This window comes from Lineus longissimus, chromosome 18 (genome assembly GCF_910592395.1).
Source record: "Lineus longissimus chromosome 18, tnLinLong1.2, whole genome shotgun sequence".
Taxonomy (NCBI): Eukaryota; Metazoa; Nemertea; class Pilidiophora; order Heteronemertea; family Lineidae; genus Lineus; species Lineus longissimus.
In genome coordinates, this window is record NC_088325.1 from 12,616,237 (window position 1) to 12,632,713 (window position 16,477).

Below are 16,477 nucleotides of genomic sequence, written 5' to 3' on the forward strand. Positions count from 1 at the left end.
GGGAGATTGGCTTCTGGCGGGTTTCAATGAGAATCCTGTTGATCGTCAGTGGTATAGGGACCGATTTCCTCAACTTGGTGGAAACTTTGAATCATTTGAAAAGATTCTGCATGGTCGTATAGAACTCTTCATCTGAGGGGAAGCAATCATCACTGATATCCATAAACCACATTAAAAAAGTGAGTTCATCCAAGTTAGATGCTGTGGATGCCAAAGAAACATGTTCTCATTGCAATGCCAGGTAAGTGATGTTGGCTTCCAAGAGCAATATTTACTTGCGAGGTACAATTTCCTTCCATCCTTACGTTGATTGAACTGCCTATACATTTTATGTATTCTGAGTACAGTTGCATTGATGATCCGTGCAAAGTCGGAGTGAGATTGGGCGTTTTTGTTACATTTCTCGGCTTTGTCAGTTTTTCCTGTATTGGGTGCTTGATTGCACATTGGTTTATGTTCAAGGCATTCATGAGAAGCCCGATAGGTCTCAAGTCAAACTGAGGAAATATGTGAATTTGACAGACACTTCCTTCCAGCCGAAGGCAAAGCTTAACGTTGACCGCAACTCCTGTTCGCCTTCTTCTTCAGTTAGCCACTATGGTTTGGCACGAATTTATTGGCCTAGTAACTCTGTTGAGTCCAAGCTATCATGATTCTCAATTGTTGGAGTCTTTTGCTTGCCCTGCCCTGGCAAAGACACAAGCAACACGGAGCCTTAGTTTCACATCTCATTCGAAGGACAAAGCAATCCAGGGTCTTGAGTGTCTTAAAGGACATAAAAGTGGTGAGATTCTTCCGTGAAATTATTACCATTCGTGACTTGTCGGTGGCACATTTCTACGCTATAGCGCTACATCGCTATATCGCTTGGTCCCAGTGAACAAGCGTTCAGCTCAACGATCAAGAATGGTAAATTGGCCATAACCACAACCTCTTATGGCAATATCACAAATATATTGCTGAACTATTAGAGCAATTTACGAGTCTGAATGGGCCCTATGAATATATTGTGTAGTTATTGCCATGGTCATCTATACAAGGTTATCATTTTATAGGACATTAGGGGTTCCCTAAGCTAACAAGTGGTCATTACAAGTTACAAGCCAACGTGAAGTTGATGTGAAATGATGTAAACTTGATACCACTCCCACACAGTATCGGTCATAAATAACGTCTCTGCAAGTCCAGCAATATTAGAAGAACTTATTTGATAACAGGTGCTCTCTGAACATGATGAAGCAGTCTGCTCTGCTCAGCTTTTGAGAGAAGAAAATGTGATGCCTGACCTACTGAGCCTGGTAAAAGTACTGCCGATTACTCAATATACCAAAGGTGGATTCAAGCTGAGGTATGTGAACTGACCTAACAGATGGTCATCACCGGACCGTTAGTGTGATGTTGTGGGCTCGCCTGATACGAAATGTTCTAAATGGCCGAATGAAAGACTTCCATTTCCCTCACTTCCTTGATTGTGAGAGGGACAGGAACTGGTCAGCAGCTAATAGTCTGGTATATCGAGTTAGGCTAGCTGTTCTCTTGCAGCCAGCTTGTGAATTAGTTTCTGTGTCAGCCATACCAAGGTCAGCTATTGGAACTCAATCAACACATTTACAGATTTTCTGCTGAATCACTGATATGCAGCTAGTTAAAATCAGACATCTCTCAATCTGAGTCATCTACCAAGATCGATTCCTATATTTTGTAAACCAGCCCATCCCAGAAACGAAGTCCAGATCCCTATTCCATTTTTCGCACTGATATGCCCTACTGAGAGCTTTTCAGCTTGTTCACAAAGTCGAGAAGAAAGAGAGGCAAGTTTTGCTTATCTTGAAAGAGTTGAAGTAGCAAATTCAACCAAGATATATACAATCGTAAGGAATGAAAAAGATAGAAGACTCAGCCTACCACCAAGGATGACAGCAGTAGCGTGAGGCGATGCATTTTAATGTGGTCACGAGACGAAAAATTGATTCGGGTTTTTTCACAGCATCAGGTGCCTGTCGCCATTGTACTGACGATATTCAAAGTTCTTGAATGAAACATGTTCTCAAGGAAACTGTCCTCCTGCTTGTGGTAAAAGAACTCTTTATCATCATCAAGAACCAACCTGATGAACCATTTTGCAGCTTCAATAGACTTTGCCTTCCCCTTCCTCCAATGAACATGGCAACAATCTTTTTTTCGCACCACATGGCCTACTAAAAGCTTTCAAGCCTGGAGGGTATTAAAGAGAACAAGTTCATCGCTTCACCAGGAATGAGAGCAAGGTTGGAGAAGAAGGTGAAACAGGCTACAATTGACAAACCAACAATCATCAGCCCAGTTAAGTCGATTAGAGTGTTTCAGAGTAAAACATCTTACAGTGAGTGTATTGCCAAGTGAGAAAGAAGTGAATTGAATTGAAGACTATCAACTGTGCATATAGTTTGAAGTTGTCTGTGGACCACCAGGTTGATCCCTGAGCTCCCCCTTCAAAGCTTAAATACAACCCAATGAATTCATACTCGGCATGGAGGAGTGCCTGGATCCGAGAACATTGACAAGAGATTTTGCCGTCCCTGCAGTCTCCAATACCATCCTTGTAATATTCCTCATCTTGCACGGATCTGAAATTCATCATCAATCAAACGTGCCCCTCATCCATTTCAAATGGTAATGCGGCACTGGGCGTCCAATCGGTCATAAGAAATTAACTTGATTGGAAGACTGTTCTGTCCTTGAGACTTAACAGATTTGAAAATGAATCGTTAAAAGTTAAATTGGATTTTGAAAAGTCATAAATATTCAACAGCTGGGAAAACTTGCGCTTCCCAAGGATTTGAACATCTTTCGAGAGCTTCTGATGGGGTTTGGTTAATGTTTTCTTCAAGGTTCCGTTTTCCAAAGGTTGATGACCTGAGCTCCAGTCTTGAACTTCGTATACACGAGTCTGGTGCTTGCTCCTCTAGGGCTTTTCAGGTTGACTTTGGAATTGCCCCTAAGCCTTTAACCCAGGGGTTACACATCTGGTTCACTGTAAATTGTCACAAAGCATTACAAATCACTGGACTTCCTGCTTTCGTTCCAGTTTGCGTTCACAGTGCTAAGAAACCGATTTTCCGTTTCCAGTTGACTTCGATCATATAACAGGTCGAGTATTGCATGACGTCAGAAGTGATGCCACATTGTACCTTCAAAAGTGAGGTGATTGTGATCAAAAGATCTACTACCTCTGTCCTCAGGCTTTTAAAGAAATTAACAAGACCTGTATTGTCATCCCAGTTCCAATTTATCTCGTACAATAGCTGGTCTCTCGTGAGTGATCGAGATCATTCTCAGGCAATCCACTGGACAAATGTTTGCACAACTTTCATGGCGATCAAGTAGGTTTACTCTGTGAAGGTGTTTATCTAAACATTTGATTCCCAAGGGATACAAAAAGAAGTAGTCTTTCGACATGTAGTGTGTGTCCTGGTTGGGTCATGCATTAGTTGAATATATCATTATTATCACATGTCATATGCATATATGTCATGTATAACAACTCTGTCATTGCCATCCAACCAACATTACATAGATGAAGCCATGAATGCATGAAAATGACAAAAGCTGTGTATGAGACAATGATATGAATGATAACCCTACCCTGGGGAACTGATCAACAATTCATCTATGAGATGTTTATTCACAATAGAGCTCATCCATAAAATGGTCCAATTTTGTTCTCTGATTATGGTAAACAGACACAGAGCATATATGTAGTTGCACAATAAACCATTTGTTTAGGCCAGTAGTTGTTAATTTGCAGTTCACTGTATTATAGTATCGTATCTAGCTTTTTTTTTCCATCCAAGATTAATGATGCTTGTCACAGGCCTCTTTCATAACATATGTCACCGCAGATGACAGGTTTAGAAAATCGTAAAATTTCAGCTCAAGTATAAATGGAGAATTTTGTGTTGTGGTTTCATTTCTGTCGTAAGTTTTCTAAAGATATGCCTTCTTTTGTCTTTTAGGCTTGGGTCACTGAGTAAAGACGGCGATGCCCCCTCTCCCAAAAAGGAGGAGAAGATTCTGGACGATATCCCAGGTGAGTTGTTAGCACATATATCCTGTGCTGGCACAATCTTCGTCATAGAGTTCTGATATCACTCCCTGTAGTTGAAGATTGATAGTGTGACTCCAAACACCTCTGCCAGTAGATGTAAAATGCTTCAGAGGGGGTCATTTACCCTCAAAAACAAGTTCCTGGGGACCCAATTCCCTAATTTAGGCATAGGGGACTTTTCGATTTGAAAGGCCTGGAATCTCAGGTTGTGTTTCCTGGTAATGAAGAAAAATGGCCTCCAAGCCTTCCGACCAATAACTCTTCTCAGAAGGTACACAGGTGAGATTGATCGCTCAAGATTCTTACTTCAAAACCGCTCACTGATCCAAGGCGTCTTTCTGTGTTGTGAAAAAACTTTGAATGTCGTAAGAGCTCATTGATTTTTTTGTTGCGTGTATAAATCTTCTGGTCATGACAAGCTTGAAAGCGGGTTATAGTGCATGATGATTTTTCCCAGGTGTTCGTTTTCCTCGAGCAACATCCTGACTAAAGAGGGTTTATATCAGGTCCTTGGTGTTCGGGGCAGTTTCATTTTGACCCTCTAAGGTTTTGAAATTTCTGTGGAATCCTACTATGCACCTTAAAAAGCGGACGAGAGGGGTAGCTCGTACTGTCGTGACGTTCGTTATAAAAGAGCATATCCTGTTTCTCAAAAAGCAATAACAGTTAAATCCTGACGTAGTCCACTTTTTCGGCCTACTGAAAAAAAACCCATTTCCCTCCCCAAAATCTTGATGCAGGCTGCTGGTTGTATTGTGCAATTTATGGACAGATGCTCCACTCAGTTGAAGGTCTTGAAATACTCGTGAAAAATGTAAAAACTGAAAGATTTGGTAAAAAAATACAAAATAGCAGTAATTTCTAACCAAATGTCTGTCTGAAATAGTAGGCCTGTTTCTGTCGATTGAGAACATAATATTTATCTCCTGTAAATTTCGTGTGTGTGTTACAGAAGCCTGCAGCACCTGTTGTCTGCTTTTTAGCACTTTCGAACTTTCAAAGGCGTGTGCATGCTGCTAGACCTATAAGAAACCTTGAGAAGCAATGACGTTCTGTTCGCATTTGAAGCATAGCTGATTGACACACCGCTGTGTGTACGCAAAGATAGCCACGCTTGGAGGTTGGCAGGAATCCAGCTTTTACCTCTGGTACATAAATCATCTGCCTTCAAGCGAATTCTTGAATGTGCCGAGTTCTCAACTTAGCTAAGGTCAGAATTAACATTTTCTTTTTGAAAGAAAGTGACCTTGAGAGTTTAAAAACTTGGGGTCATGTATCATTTTATCAAGAATGTAGCAGTCTGCCCACAAGGGCCTTCCCCTTGTGTCCTACAAATACTAATGTCTCTCTTTTATGTTTCAGGTGCTCCCCTCGTCCAACGATGTGTCATTATTCAGAAAGATGAGAAGGGCTACGGTCTAACCGTCAGTGGCGAGAATCCAGTGTTTGTCGAATCAGTCAAAGAATGTAAGTATGGGTGAATGAAGGACGGTGACAGCCTCAGAGATTGTGACAATCTGTCCTGCTGTGACGACGGAATGTCACATCCTGTTAAAGCGTATGCTGCTAAAGAATTATATCCGTGAAATGCCAAAAAGGGTGTGGACATTTACTTTTGCTGGCAACTATCTCTTACCTTAGAAAGCCACAGCCTGGGTTGATAGATGCAGAGTACTTTGGCTGCCACTACGAACATGATAAATCTGCCCAATCTTAAAACAATAGGGTGTCCTGTTACTCTATAATTGCCCTAAAGGTGTAGTGCCATTTTCGAACTAGGTTATATCATCATTCAAGGTTGGTAAACTTTAATACGAGGTGCTCTGTTATTAACCCTCTGGTCTCATCCATGTGATCTGAATGGGCTGTTGTCTCAGCTGCCGAATGTGTTGTCAGGCAGTAGCTGATGGCTGAAAGACTGCGCAGAATGTATTGGCACATAACTGAAACTTGACGTATTGCTGTTACATGTGTCAAGTCATGTTTTTGACCAAAAACATCTATGTTTTGACTAGAATCTCTTCAATGGAAATTGGAGAACATGCACCAAAGCGATTAGCGTGAGAACGCTGAACAGAATGTATGAGAATTTAGCTGAGCCGGACAAATCATTATTGCGTGTGTCCATTCATATTGTGACATGATAATGAATGGCCATTCCTTTGAGACCAGGGAGAAATTACAGCTGCCAAGTTATTGTACATTTGATGAGAAAATGCCGTGAAAGATTTGGCGTGATTATCAGGAGGGCGATCAGTCATTTGACCGACGCTTAATCTTAGCAGAAATACTATGGAACGAAATTTGTTCCTATCATGGATGAGGAATTGATGACCTTTCAGATTTTGCTATATTAATAAAAAAATGAGAGTGAACATGGTTGTTTTTATACTGCCTTAAAGCAGTTTTCCCTAATCAGTATTGTAAGAATCCGTTGTGAATGGGGGGGGGGGGGAACTGTTCACTCATGTGTAAAGTCGGATGATAATCTCTTCTTCAATAACTTTAGTTTCTTTTCGTCTTTCTTTAATCAGTTTCTTTCTCTTCCTCCAGATGGTGCTGCTGCAAGGGTTGGTGTCAAGGAGGGAGACAGAATCATCAAGGTACGTCACATTCTTCAGAGCGTAGGTGCATATGGGCAGGCCTATGGGTGTATGATCTGCCACTTTTATCTACGTTTTCGAACAGTCAATTAAAAAGATAACAGGATTTGATTAAAGGGATACAGGGAGAACTTTCTCCATGTGGTTCCCGAACATTTCAGACAACACGGAAAACTGCAAAGTGCTGCCATCTGGTTTCAACATTATGAACCAAATTCTTACCCATTTTGCCACTGATATGAATCAAACAACAAGATTGCCAAAAGCCTACTGATACTATATCATCTAGACTACTTACTCAAAGCACTTACAATCGCAAATATTAATACCCAGCCTATCCAGAAACCTTTCTGGAGAACCAAAGGCAGCCACAACCTAGCGTGCTCAAGGATATGTCTGGCTAGTTGAGAGTTTCAAAGTGGCACCGGCTGGGTATCGAACCCATGGCCTCCCAATCACAGGGCTAAAGATCAACCGTTGTGCCACTGTGCTCCACCTTGCCGATCGGATCAGTTCCATGAGATGATTGGAAGTCCATCTCATCAGAGTAATTAGTGATTATCTATAGACTAATGAAATGTCTCGTTTGATAAAAATGATGTGTAATTTCATGGATGCCTGGCTGCTTCACTCACGTTATCAATCATATTATGAGAGATTAGGAGTACGATGGATGGTTGGAGTGGGCGAAGATCACCAATGGACGATTAGAAGAAGTTTGTTTGGGCACTCTCCAGTCATGCGTTTCACTCGAAGCAAAGGGTCACAGTGGCTTATGGCTGTGTCCAAAGTTTGCTTTGGCCGTGTTCTCAGTGTGAGCATTTGTTTTGTTTCGGCCCTGGTTCGTCTTTGTCGAAAAGGTCCATAAAGAGGCAAAGGGAACATTTGGTTGTTGCTGATGTGTTTTTTACCTTGTAGTGATTAGGAGTAACACTGCCACTTGGGTTGATCCTGGTCTAAGGTATAGCTTCCATTCAAGCTGGATAGGATCTGGAATTGTTGCGGGATAGCTTTGGTACCAAATATGACGGAAGGGGCATGCGTTGAATCATAAGGAAGATGGGTTCACAAAAACTAACGATAATTCATTTATTTGACATTAAGTTTATTAAAGTGATAAAGATATGAATTAGAAGCCATTAAAAAAGAAGAATCATTATGTCATAAAATGATATGAAAAATTGTAATATGATAAAATATAAATGAATATGAAGTCACTTCATATTATGCCCATCAAAGCCCATGTTCGGCTTTTTCCAAATTTGCTCATGCTACGCCATAGCTGCACCATGCTGTTTATCATCAACTGTGTTCTGAATATGTAAAGGGACCCAATTTTTGCCCCACCGACCAGATCCTGCATCACCATAGTCTAATCCAAGGATCTTGTTAGTGATTGACTTAGCAAGGTTACATAGCAAAAAGATTACATAGCAAAGAGATATCTAAGTTCAGTTTTGTAGTACATGTGACAGATGTCAGCACTGGTCTGGTGCTTGTCCGATTATCCAGTTAGGCTTGTTAGTTTTCTATCTGTTTGATAGATGTCAGTAGATTAGAAGTTGTTCAATACATTATTTACATTGTAAATTCTAAACAATGCTGAAAAATGTCAATTTGAAAAAAAGATGAAGGGGTTGAAGATATGATTTCAGATTTGGAAATATATATAATACTGTAATACTAATGAGTCCTGACAGCTTTGTCTGGACTTAATTCCATGAAAATTTCCATTTAAATGTTTGAATTCACAACAAATTCACCATTTTGGAAATAGTTAATTGGACCACAAAATTTACAATGTTTTGAATAAAGTCCAGAAGAATGATGTTCAAATTGAAATCGAAAAGATTTTGTTGACCCGTCCTAAAATGCAATGTTAAATTCCGTTTGATCCATATATCCATTGGGGCCATTTTCTCCATTCTCCTTGGGTGAGCTGTCTTCCTCCACATCAACGTCAAGACGGCTAATAAACGAAACCTTTTCGTCGAATTCCGATTGCTTATGAGGCTTGAGAATTATGTACAACACACCCTCATCCTCGTTCTCCACATCATTTTCTATTCCGTTAATACCGTTCTCAACGATTCCATTTTCCACGGGTCCGTTTTCCACGCCCTCGCCATACTCCACGCCAGCCTTATAATGGCGGTATCCCTTATCCTGCTTCACGGAACTCTCAAACCGGTGCTCCGGAATCCGATCATTCAAAATGACTTGAGATTGATACTCGACTGGACGGAAAACGCTACCGTATTCAACAACTTTCTTAAAATGGCGGCATTCGTCACAAATACCATGACACACAGAGTTCATTTCGACGATTTTCTCCATCTGGGGCCATAGGAGCATTTCCTCGCGGTATTGTCCGTTTAAGAGGTTATACAGGCACGTGGACTTGTAGTGTCGTTTTAGGTCGGATTCTGGGTGCATTACGGTAATGCTCTGTGAATACTGTGTGTTCTTGAGTGTCATCTTGGCTTTGTGCTTGAAGTAGATCGCCCTCGGGAGTATGTTCAGGTTCTTGCAGCGTGCTTCAGTTGCGTCTTACACCTGAAAATATGAATCGAGATAGCGATTAGATACAAAATTAATCATTTAACTTTGCAACTCGTTCCCTTGTAGTACCTCCACGATTTGTGCACTTGGTTTTGCAGGATTGGTCAAGGTTTGGTCCTTTCCTGAAAATCTAATTTCTTGGTCCTGCATATCAATTTGTGTGTTAGGCACATTGGAGATATACCGTTTAGTCTGTATGCCGTAGTCCTCTGAAAAAACAATGAATACAGTAATTTCGTATCCGACAGCTGGCATGTGTTGAGTATCAGCTCAATCGTGACTATTGGATATCAATCGTGATTAGATATCAATCAAGATTGGATATCATAGTTCTTTTCTGAATGAATGAGGAAGAAGAACTGATTTCTGTTTAAAAATCCCAATAGATTGTGAGCATGAATCTTCTGACTAGTCACGTTCAATTATCAACACTCCTCCCTATCATGAGCATGATCTTTTCAAAATTCTTCAGTCAGATTTGGCCTCGAGGTTCAATCAAATCTGACAAAAGCTACCCAAAATGTTCAGTTCCTTCAAAATCTACATCCACAATTCCTCTAGGGCAAATGGTCGACACACTTACTGATGAATTTCTGCAATGGTCGGCCTAAGGTAAAAGTGTCACTCTCTACTGAATAATTCGACTGAAAAGAAGACCTACCTATCTATTTAAACGAGCCGAGCCCTTCCCGTTGGAAAGCCATCCAAGGAATGACTAAAATCGACCAGAATGGGCCTATTATGAATGCTTTTGTGATCACTATCTTTATAACATGTAGAATACCTTTGTAAAAAGTTTTTACACACCAGTGACCTGATTTTAAGGTCTGTTTTGGAAGCCACATTGGGCTGTCTTGTTGAGGTACTCTTTAAACAGGAATGTTAAGAAAGTTTGTGGTATGTTGCTCCTTTGACAAGCAAATGGGAGTTAAGTAGGTCGTTTATCCAAAACGGTCTCTGGCTCAAAACTCAATTGGCACCAAACTGTAGTTGTCCCGAATAGAAGGAGACCACAGAATAGTAACTGCTGGTGAATTCAAAAACTAAATTGGCACCTAACTATAGTTGCACCGAAAAAACGCTCACTAGAGTGAACACAGAGCGACAGAAAGACTGCAAACGCAAGGATACCACAGAGTAGTGACCGCTGGTGAACTCGAAGTGGAATGATCATAACTTCTAGTACGCATCCCTGATGTGTGGCTGCAGGCCAGGTCCTTGATATGAAGCTTGATCCTTGAAGGACCTTTGAGTTGGTCCTGATCATCTCGGCAGACGCAATGAGACAGCCCTTTTACTGACCCTGACTACCTCTTCAGTGTCACTGTATGCCACCCTTGAACTGACAAGACGATTTTCTGCCTCAGTGATCAAATGAAATGTCGGAACCCATCCGGGTATAATTGGAGGTTCGTGTATGTGTCAGGGAGGGACTTCAGAAGTTATTGATGTGCGATGGGCAGATGCATGTATATGACTATCTCCCGTCCACCTTGAAGTGTGTGCTAGAATAGGTCAGGGGAGAGTGAAGTTTGAAGTAGGATATGGGATAAAGCGGTTTCAGCGGACTTAATTGTTAAAGCAGTCTGTTTGTGATTACAGTTCAGGGCAAATCAAGGGGTACGAAAAAGAGGGGGTACCTCGAAGTAAGAATTTTTCCCCAAGATTTATGGCTGATTTCAAGGAGTTCTCACAGTCACATATGGGCTGGGGCCACATGCCGATTGGGCCACCACCTGTACTCGTGCTGTCAGTGGCTCATGAGGCATTCTTTTTTCCAACAGATGTCTTGCAATCGTTCGTACATTCATTCTCAGTGGAGTGCATTACTTATTCATATGTTTGTCATGCCTCCATTTAATGAAAATGCGGAGAGTGCTTTTAATATTTCATTTCTTCCAAGATGAAATTAGCTGCATGCAATTAGCTGGCAAGTGAGCAAATACTTCCCTCATCAAAGTTTTATCACTCATTGTCAGCAATGTCATCTTGACAGACATGGCTCCGAGATAACGCAGTCCCTAAATCAGCTCTATAGTATTCCTTTGGCTTTCTTTTCTGACTTATCACATCATCAGCCATTCGTGAATTCTATTGCCGATGCTAATTAATTGATCCTAATGAATCAGATTACCAGATTATCGGACATTCTAGAGGCAGGTAATCGGTTGCTAAGTTACGATGGGAAGATTGTAGCCAATTGTCATTGGATTGTTGCGGGTTGTCATCGTAATTTCTTCATGCTTTCGAGATGATGGATTATGAAGTGTAGGAAAAAAACAGTTGACAATGGCCTGTCATTAACTTTTTACATACCGCTTTCCACTTTTAAAAGTTAAAGAACCCTGTTATGCCCCTCCCACACACCCCACTGAATTTTTGGCACCCAGTCATGAGAAATTTGGCCTTGCTTCTGGTCCGGAGGTTTCGGATTGGACTCACTTTAGGTCTCTGGTGACCTCGGGCAAGTCTACTTCCACTTCCATTTCTTGATGAAGGTGGCTTAGTGTCTTGCAAGGATGGAAGCAGTGGGCTGCATGGGGTTCACATTGAGGTAGCAAGCAGTGTGGGGAGCAGGATATAGCTCTCGAGAGGCATGCAACAAAAGCTTTGCTTTCCTTCCCGGTTGATCCGATGTTTTACCTCGGAAGGATTTGATGCATCTAACTGGAATGAGTTCAGGATTTTGCTGTGCACTTGAAGCAACAGGGAGCAAGGAATGTTTATGCCTGAGATTTGTATGAAAGTCCTCCTGATCATCAGGAGGCAGATGTTTCTACTGATTGCCGGAAATGAAGGTTTGAAAGAAAACTTTTATGCACTGAGTTGTGGAATTCACAAATTTGAAATTTAAGAAATTGAAAGGGTGAAGTTGATTACTAGATTTTAATCCTTAACAGATGGTGAAGGACTTAGCGATATATCACAATGAAATTCCTGTCTGTAGGGAAAACTTTCTAATGAACACTTTAACAGTTGTTACCACAAATAAGTATCTGCATTCTGTATATGGGGGCAGCAGCCATGTTCTTCACATCGTCAGCCAAGTTTATCACATTTATAGTTACGTGTAAGTGGTGGATCTAGAATTTGAAATTGGATCGAGGTAGTCCTGCTACTGCAGATGCATTTTAGTGCATTGCCTGCACCAAAGTCAATCGAAGTGGATTGTAGAAATGCTTCTCCACCAGATAGTGGGGGTGCTCCTTGGCTGTGTCCCCCTCTGGATCTGTAAGCGATGATCACGGCTTGAAGCTGCCGTCAATCGATGATCCATGTTTGGCAAGACTCGCTATCTTATTTGTTTGATTCAAGTGTATAAAAACAAATATTCGCGTATCGATGCCCAGATTGTTAGTTTGAACTTGGTTTAATGTTCTTCATTGCTATAATCCATGTACCCACGGGCCTGTTTTCTAATTATACATCAGAGGAATTTCTCTGTTGCAAGAAATTATAAAATACAAATAGATACCTCCCAATGCCCAAGGCTTGGTTTTGAATAAACTCATGACTAAGAGGTCTGCTACAAGACAAAAAGACCTGGTGAGGTTCAATTTGCTAATCTGTATGATTAGATGTAATAAAATGCTCGGGAGAAATGTGTATTATTTGAAGAGAAAATAATCGCAGAACAGAATTACCAATGTAAAAGGGGGGTGGCATCCAAAAGAATGACAGACCTTAATATTCAGATGTTCACTGGTTGTTCTGTATAACAATTATATGAAGTACTGAATGATCCTTATCACTTTGTGCTGATGCTTTGGCGGTCTGAAGATCAACGCATCAGAAAGTAGTAAACCATGCGGTGATACCACCAGTTGGACCCATAAAAAAACATTCAAATTCTTGTTTATCATTTGAGTACTGGCTGGATGGAGGACCCTCACTATCCCCATATTTGAACTTAAGTAACCCTTGATCTATTTCTCTAGTCTATGAGAGTGCGTTGGGGTTACTAACGAATTTGAAGTAAATGTATCTGAAATTGTTGTTCAGTGGTTTCCATTGGAGTGCTTTCCATTGGAGCTGTGCTGTGTACAGCTTCAGCAGTGATTGACGCGACCTGTCATATGTGACAAAAATTGTGGGTGTATCAAATTTGGTACCGGCATCAGCATAAGGCTTTGTCAGAACTTTTCAAGCAACCTTGTTGTGGTTTGAAAAGCAAGAAATGATTTGAATTTGTCATTGAACAGAAGTGACTCACTGTATATCACAACCGAGATAAACCCACAATTCTCTTTCCGAATTCGAGAAGGTGAACGAATATGATTGAAAAGTCACTCTTTGTCGCGAAGTTCCGAGATCATGCTGTGAACATCAAAAGCTGTTCTCGGTAACTGCCCAACATCATAATAATAGGAATGGATAGTTCAGAAATGCTTCCAAGTTATCGTTTTGTTGGTCTGTAGGCCTATTCAGAGTTATCATGTTGGTGGTGTTGAGTAGGCATATTCTGTTGGGTGTCACTGTGGATGTAGTTGGTTCTGCTTTGGGAATAATTTTAAGCAAATACACAATTCGAAATCGGTTTAGATGGATTAGAATTCGATTACGATGAGGAAACAATACAATTTTGAACCAGTGGTTGATAACTTAAATGTGAGTACCGCAGATGTTGTAGGGCTGTGTTAAGTTTAAGTCCAAGTTTCAGGAAGTGAAACCAGAAGTATTCGTTTCAGGAGGATGTTTGGCCATGAGGATGAGCACAGTTAGAGGGCCAGCATACAAGTTTTCCTTCACTAAATTATCAGCTCCACTGAATGTTTCGGTCAAAATACTTTTCACGACTTGGGAAAACAACTTTACATACCTTTAATACACCTCAGAGCAGTAATGGGCTTGGATGTCATCAGCTCTTGTCTTAATCAAGAATGTTAGCCAAATAGTCAGTTCCGTTATCCTAACAAGAGAGATTTCAGTACGAGTAAAATCCATCCATGTGGCTCTGTTTACATGTGTTGCGGAATGCTATACAGTAATTATTCCACTGAGGAAAGTATTGATAATGTTTGCTGGAGAGGGTGTATAACACACCTTAAAATATCAATACAGACTGTAATACTGTGTACATTCAGGTTGAGCTACAACTTTACCTGATTTTATGGATCGTTATGAGGTGATTATGTAATGTTCATATCAGATGTTTAATTACCCTTGGTGCAAGTAGTTGCATTACAAAGTTTTTAACCTACATGCAGTACTAAATTTACCTTGTTTTTATAAGTTGTAGTAAACAGTGCAGTAATACCAGTTGGCCCCATAAAAAAACTATTCAAATTCTTGTCTATTTTTGAAAGCTGGATCAAGGACCCTCACTATCCCCGAATTTGAGCTTTTTAGAAGCAACCCTTGATCTAGTTTTCTAGTCTGCACTTTGAGAGTGCACTGGGTGAACTATAATGTGTGTGAACTATCAGAAATCTCTGTATGATTTCAGTGGTTTCAATTGGAGCTGTATACAGCATCAGAAGTGACTGCTGTGACCTCCAATCAAAAGCCCAATACTTGCCTTTCACTATCAGTATTCCACCTTGATGTCTCAAGTCATCTGAGTGCGTGCTCTTCTCAGTAGTCCAAAATCTGGCTAGATAGTCCAAAGTGTGTTCTGCCAATGCATTGAGTGTTCAAAAATGTCAGTGCATTGAGTCCTGGCCTCGTTTTGTAATACGTGAGCAAGACCGTCCACTTCTGGGCCCTTCACCATCGGTTCGTGCCTCAAATTCTCGTTGTTATGCAGAATGGAGGAGCGTGGAGTCGATACTGCCAACATAAGTTCCAACCGAACTGTTACTCAGTCCGCAATACATTTACATTGGGTGTTTTCTACATATTTCACTCACCTTATGAAGCAAAGTGTTACATTTGTATTTGTGTAAAAATGACAGGCACGAGTTACAAATGTTGTTTAATAAGTAACGAGTTTTAAAATGTATGCTACCATATTTGGGCGGTTTTGAACTCTTCAGTGCGATCTGTAGTTTGGGGTTGAACTGGTGAAATAATGGGTTTCGCTAGAAATAACGACACGGGAAAATGCCTGGTATGAATGAGTTGATTATGCATTCGAAAAAAGTTATGATAGGTTCAATCAATGAGGAATCAACGTTTTAGAAAAATTCAAATCCTTACCTGAGATATTGATAAAAAGTGCACGTAAAATCCAGTGATGTTTGCTGGGGAAATTAAACACAGTAAACTACATGCGTGACCTGCTCTCTAAACATCAATGGGGACAGCCGCTCTCTTTAGCAGTATTCATTCATACAATGGTGTTAAGGCGGTTTTGACCGATTTTATAATTTTGGGGTATGCACGCTAGAGTGGTTCCCCTTGACGGTGGTCTCGGGCTGTACTTGTGAATGACAGTTTTAGGTATCGGAAAACGACACCTAAAATTGGCAGTTTATGGTTAGCAGCATTATCTGTCACAATGGCTTGAAATTTGAGCTGAATTTAGAAATCAATCTAAGATCGAGGAAGATAGCTTCAATAGCTTTCGAGGGTCTGTGATATTCAACACTTTTAAAAAAGGATTTTCTTAAATGCTGTTGACAATGACGTGAAACGTCATTAAAGCAAGACTTTTTATTTTTTGTCGACACTGACTTAAATATTGGGCATAGCTTATAAAATGTGATGAAATGTTGGCGTGATTGCTCAGTGATAAAAATGCTCCTTCATATATCTATGTCATATCCCCCTCCCCCCCCCCCAACATGATGGAATCAATCATACACTGTATTCAGTTTTCTGGAGTACCAATCGGGAATATTTATAACTGATTTCACACTTCTGTAGTCGATTTTCTCCTCAAAGGGTCAAATGCCTGTGGTGTTAATTAGTCTCCTGTTATCAAAGGTATCGTAAAATTGATGGCCTGTCAAGGAAACCTGAACTTCAATCCATGCCGAACAATCAATCACGAGATTTTCATTAACCTTTTAAAAGCCTAGGTGTGTGTTCCTTTATGGCTGAGAGAATCGGCCTCAGGCTAAGGCAGGAAGTTTCTAAATATCTTGTATTAAAATAAAGCATATTTTGGTGTTTATCAGCTATTAAAGGACATCCTGAACTGTGACTTTAGAATATTGGGTTGTTTGCTGATAGGCCGCCATATGGCAAAATAGTGGGATGGGTGGGAGGACTGGGGTGAGGTTTCTAAATATCTTGTATTAAAATAAAGCATATTTTGGTGTTTATCAGCTATTAAAGGACA

General features: G+C 40.6%; 1 protein-coding gene across 14 annotated transcripts in view; it reads left to right on the forward strand.

Annotated features, from left to right (window-relative positions):
• LOC135502270 (rho guanine nucleotide exchange factor 11-like) overlaps window positions 1-16,477 on the forward strand; it is a 113,932-nt gene that overhangs the window by 15,037 nt on the left and 82,418 nt on the right. For all 14 annotated transcript variants that reach the window (XM_064794961.1, XM_064794960.1, XM_064794962.1 and 11 more), the window contains exons 2-4: window positions 3,996-4,069; window positions 5,450-5,554; window positions 6,641-6,690. In XM_064794961.1, the coding sequence (XP_064651031.1) occupies window positions 3,996-4,069; window positions 5,450-5,554; window positions 6,641-6,690 (229 nt within the window). The remainder of the gene's footprint in view (window positions 1-3,995; window positions 4,070-5,449; window positions 5,555-6,640; window positions 6,691-16,477) is intronic.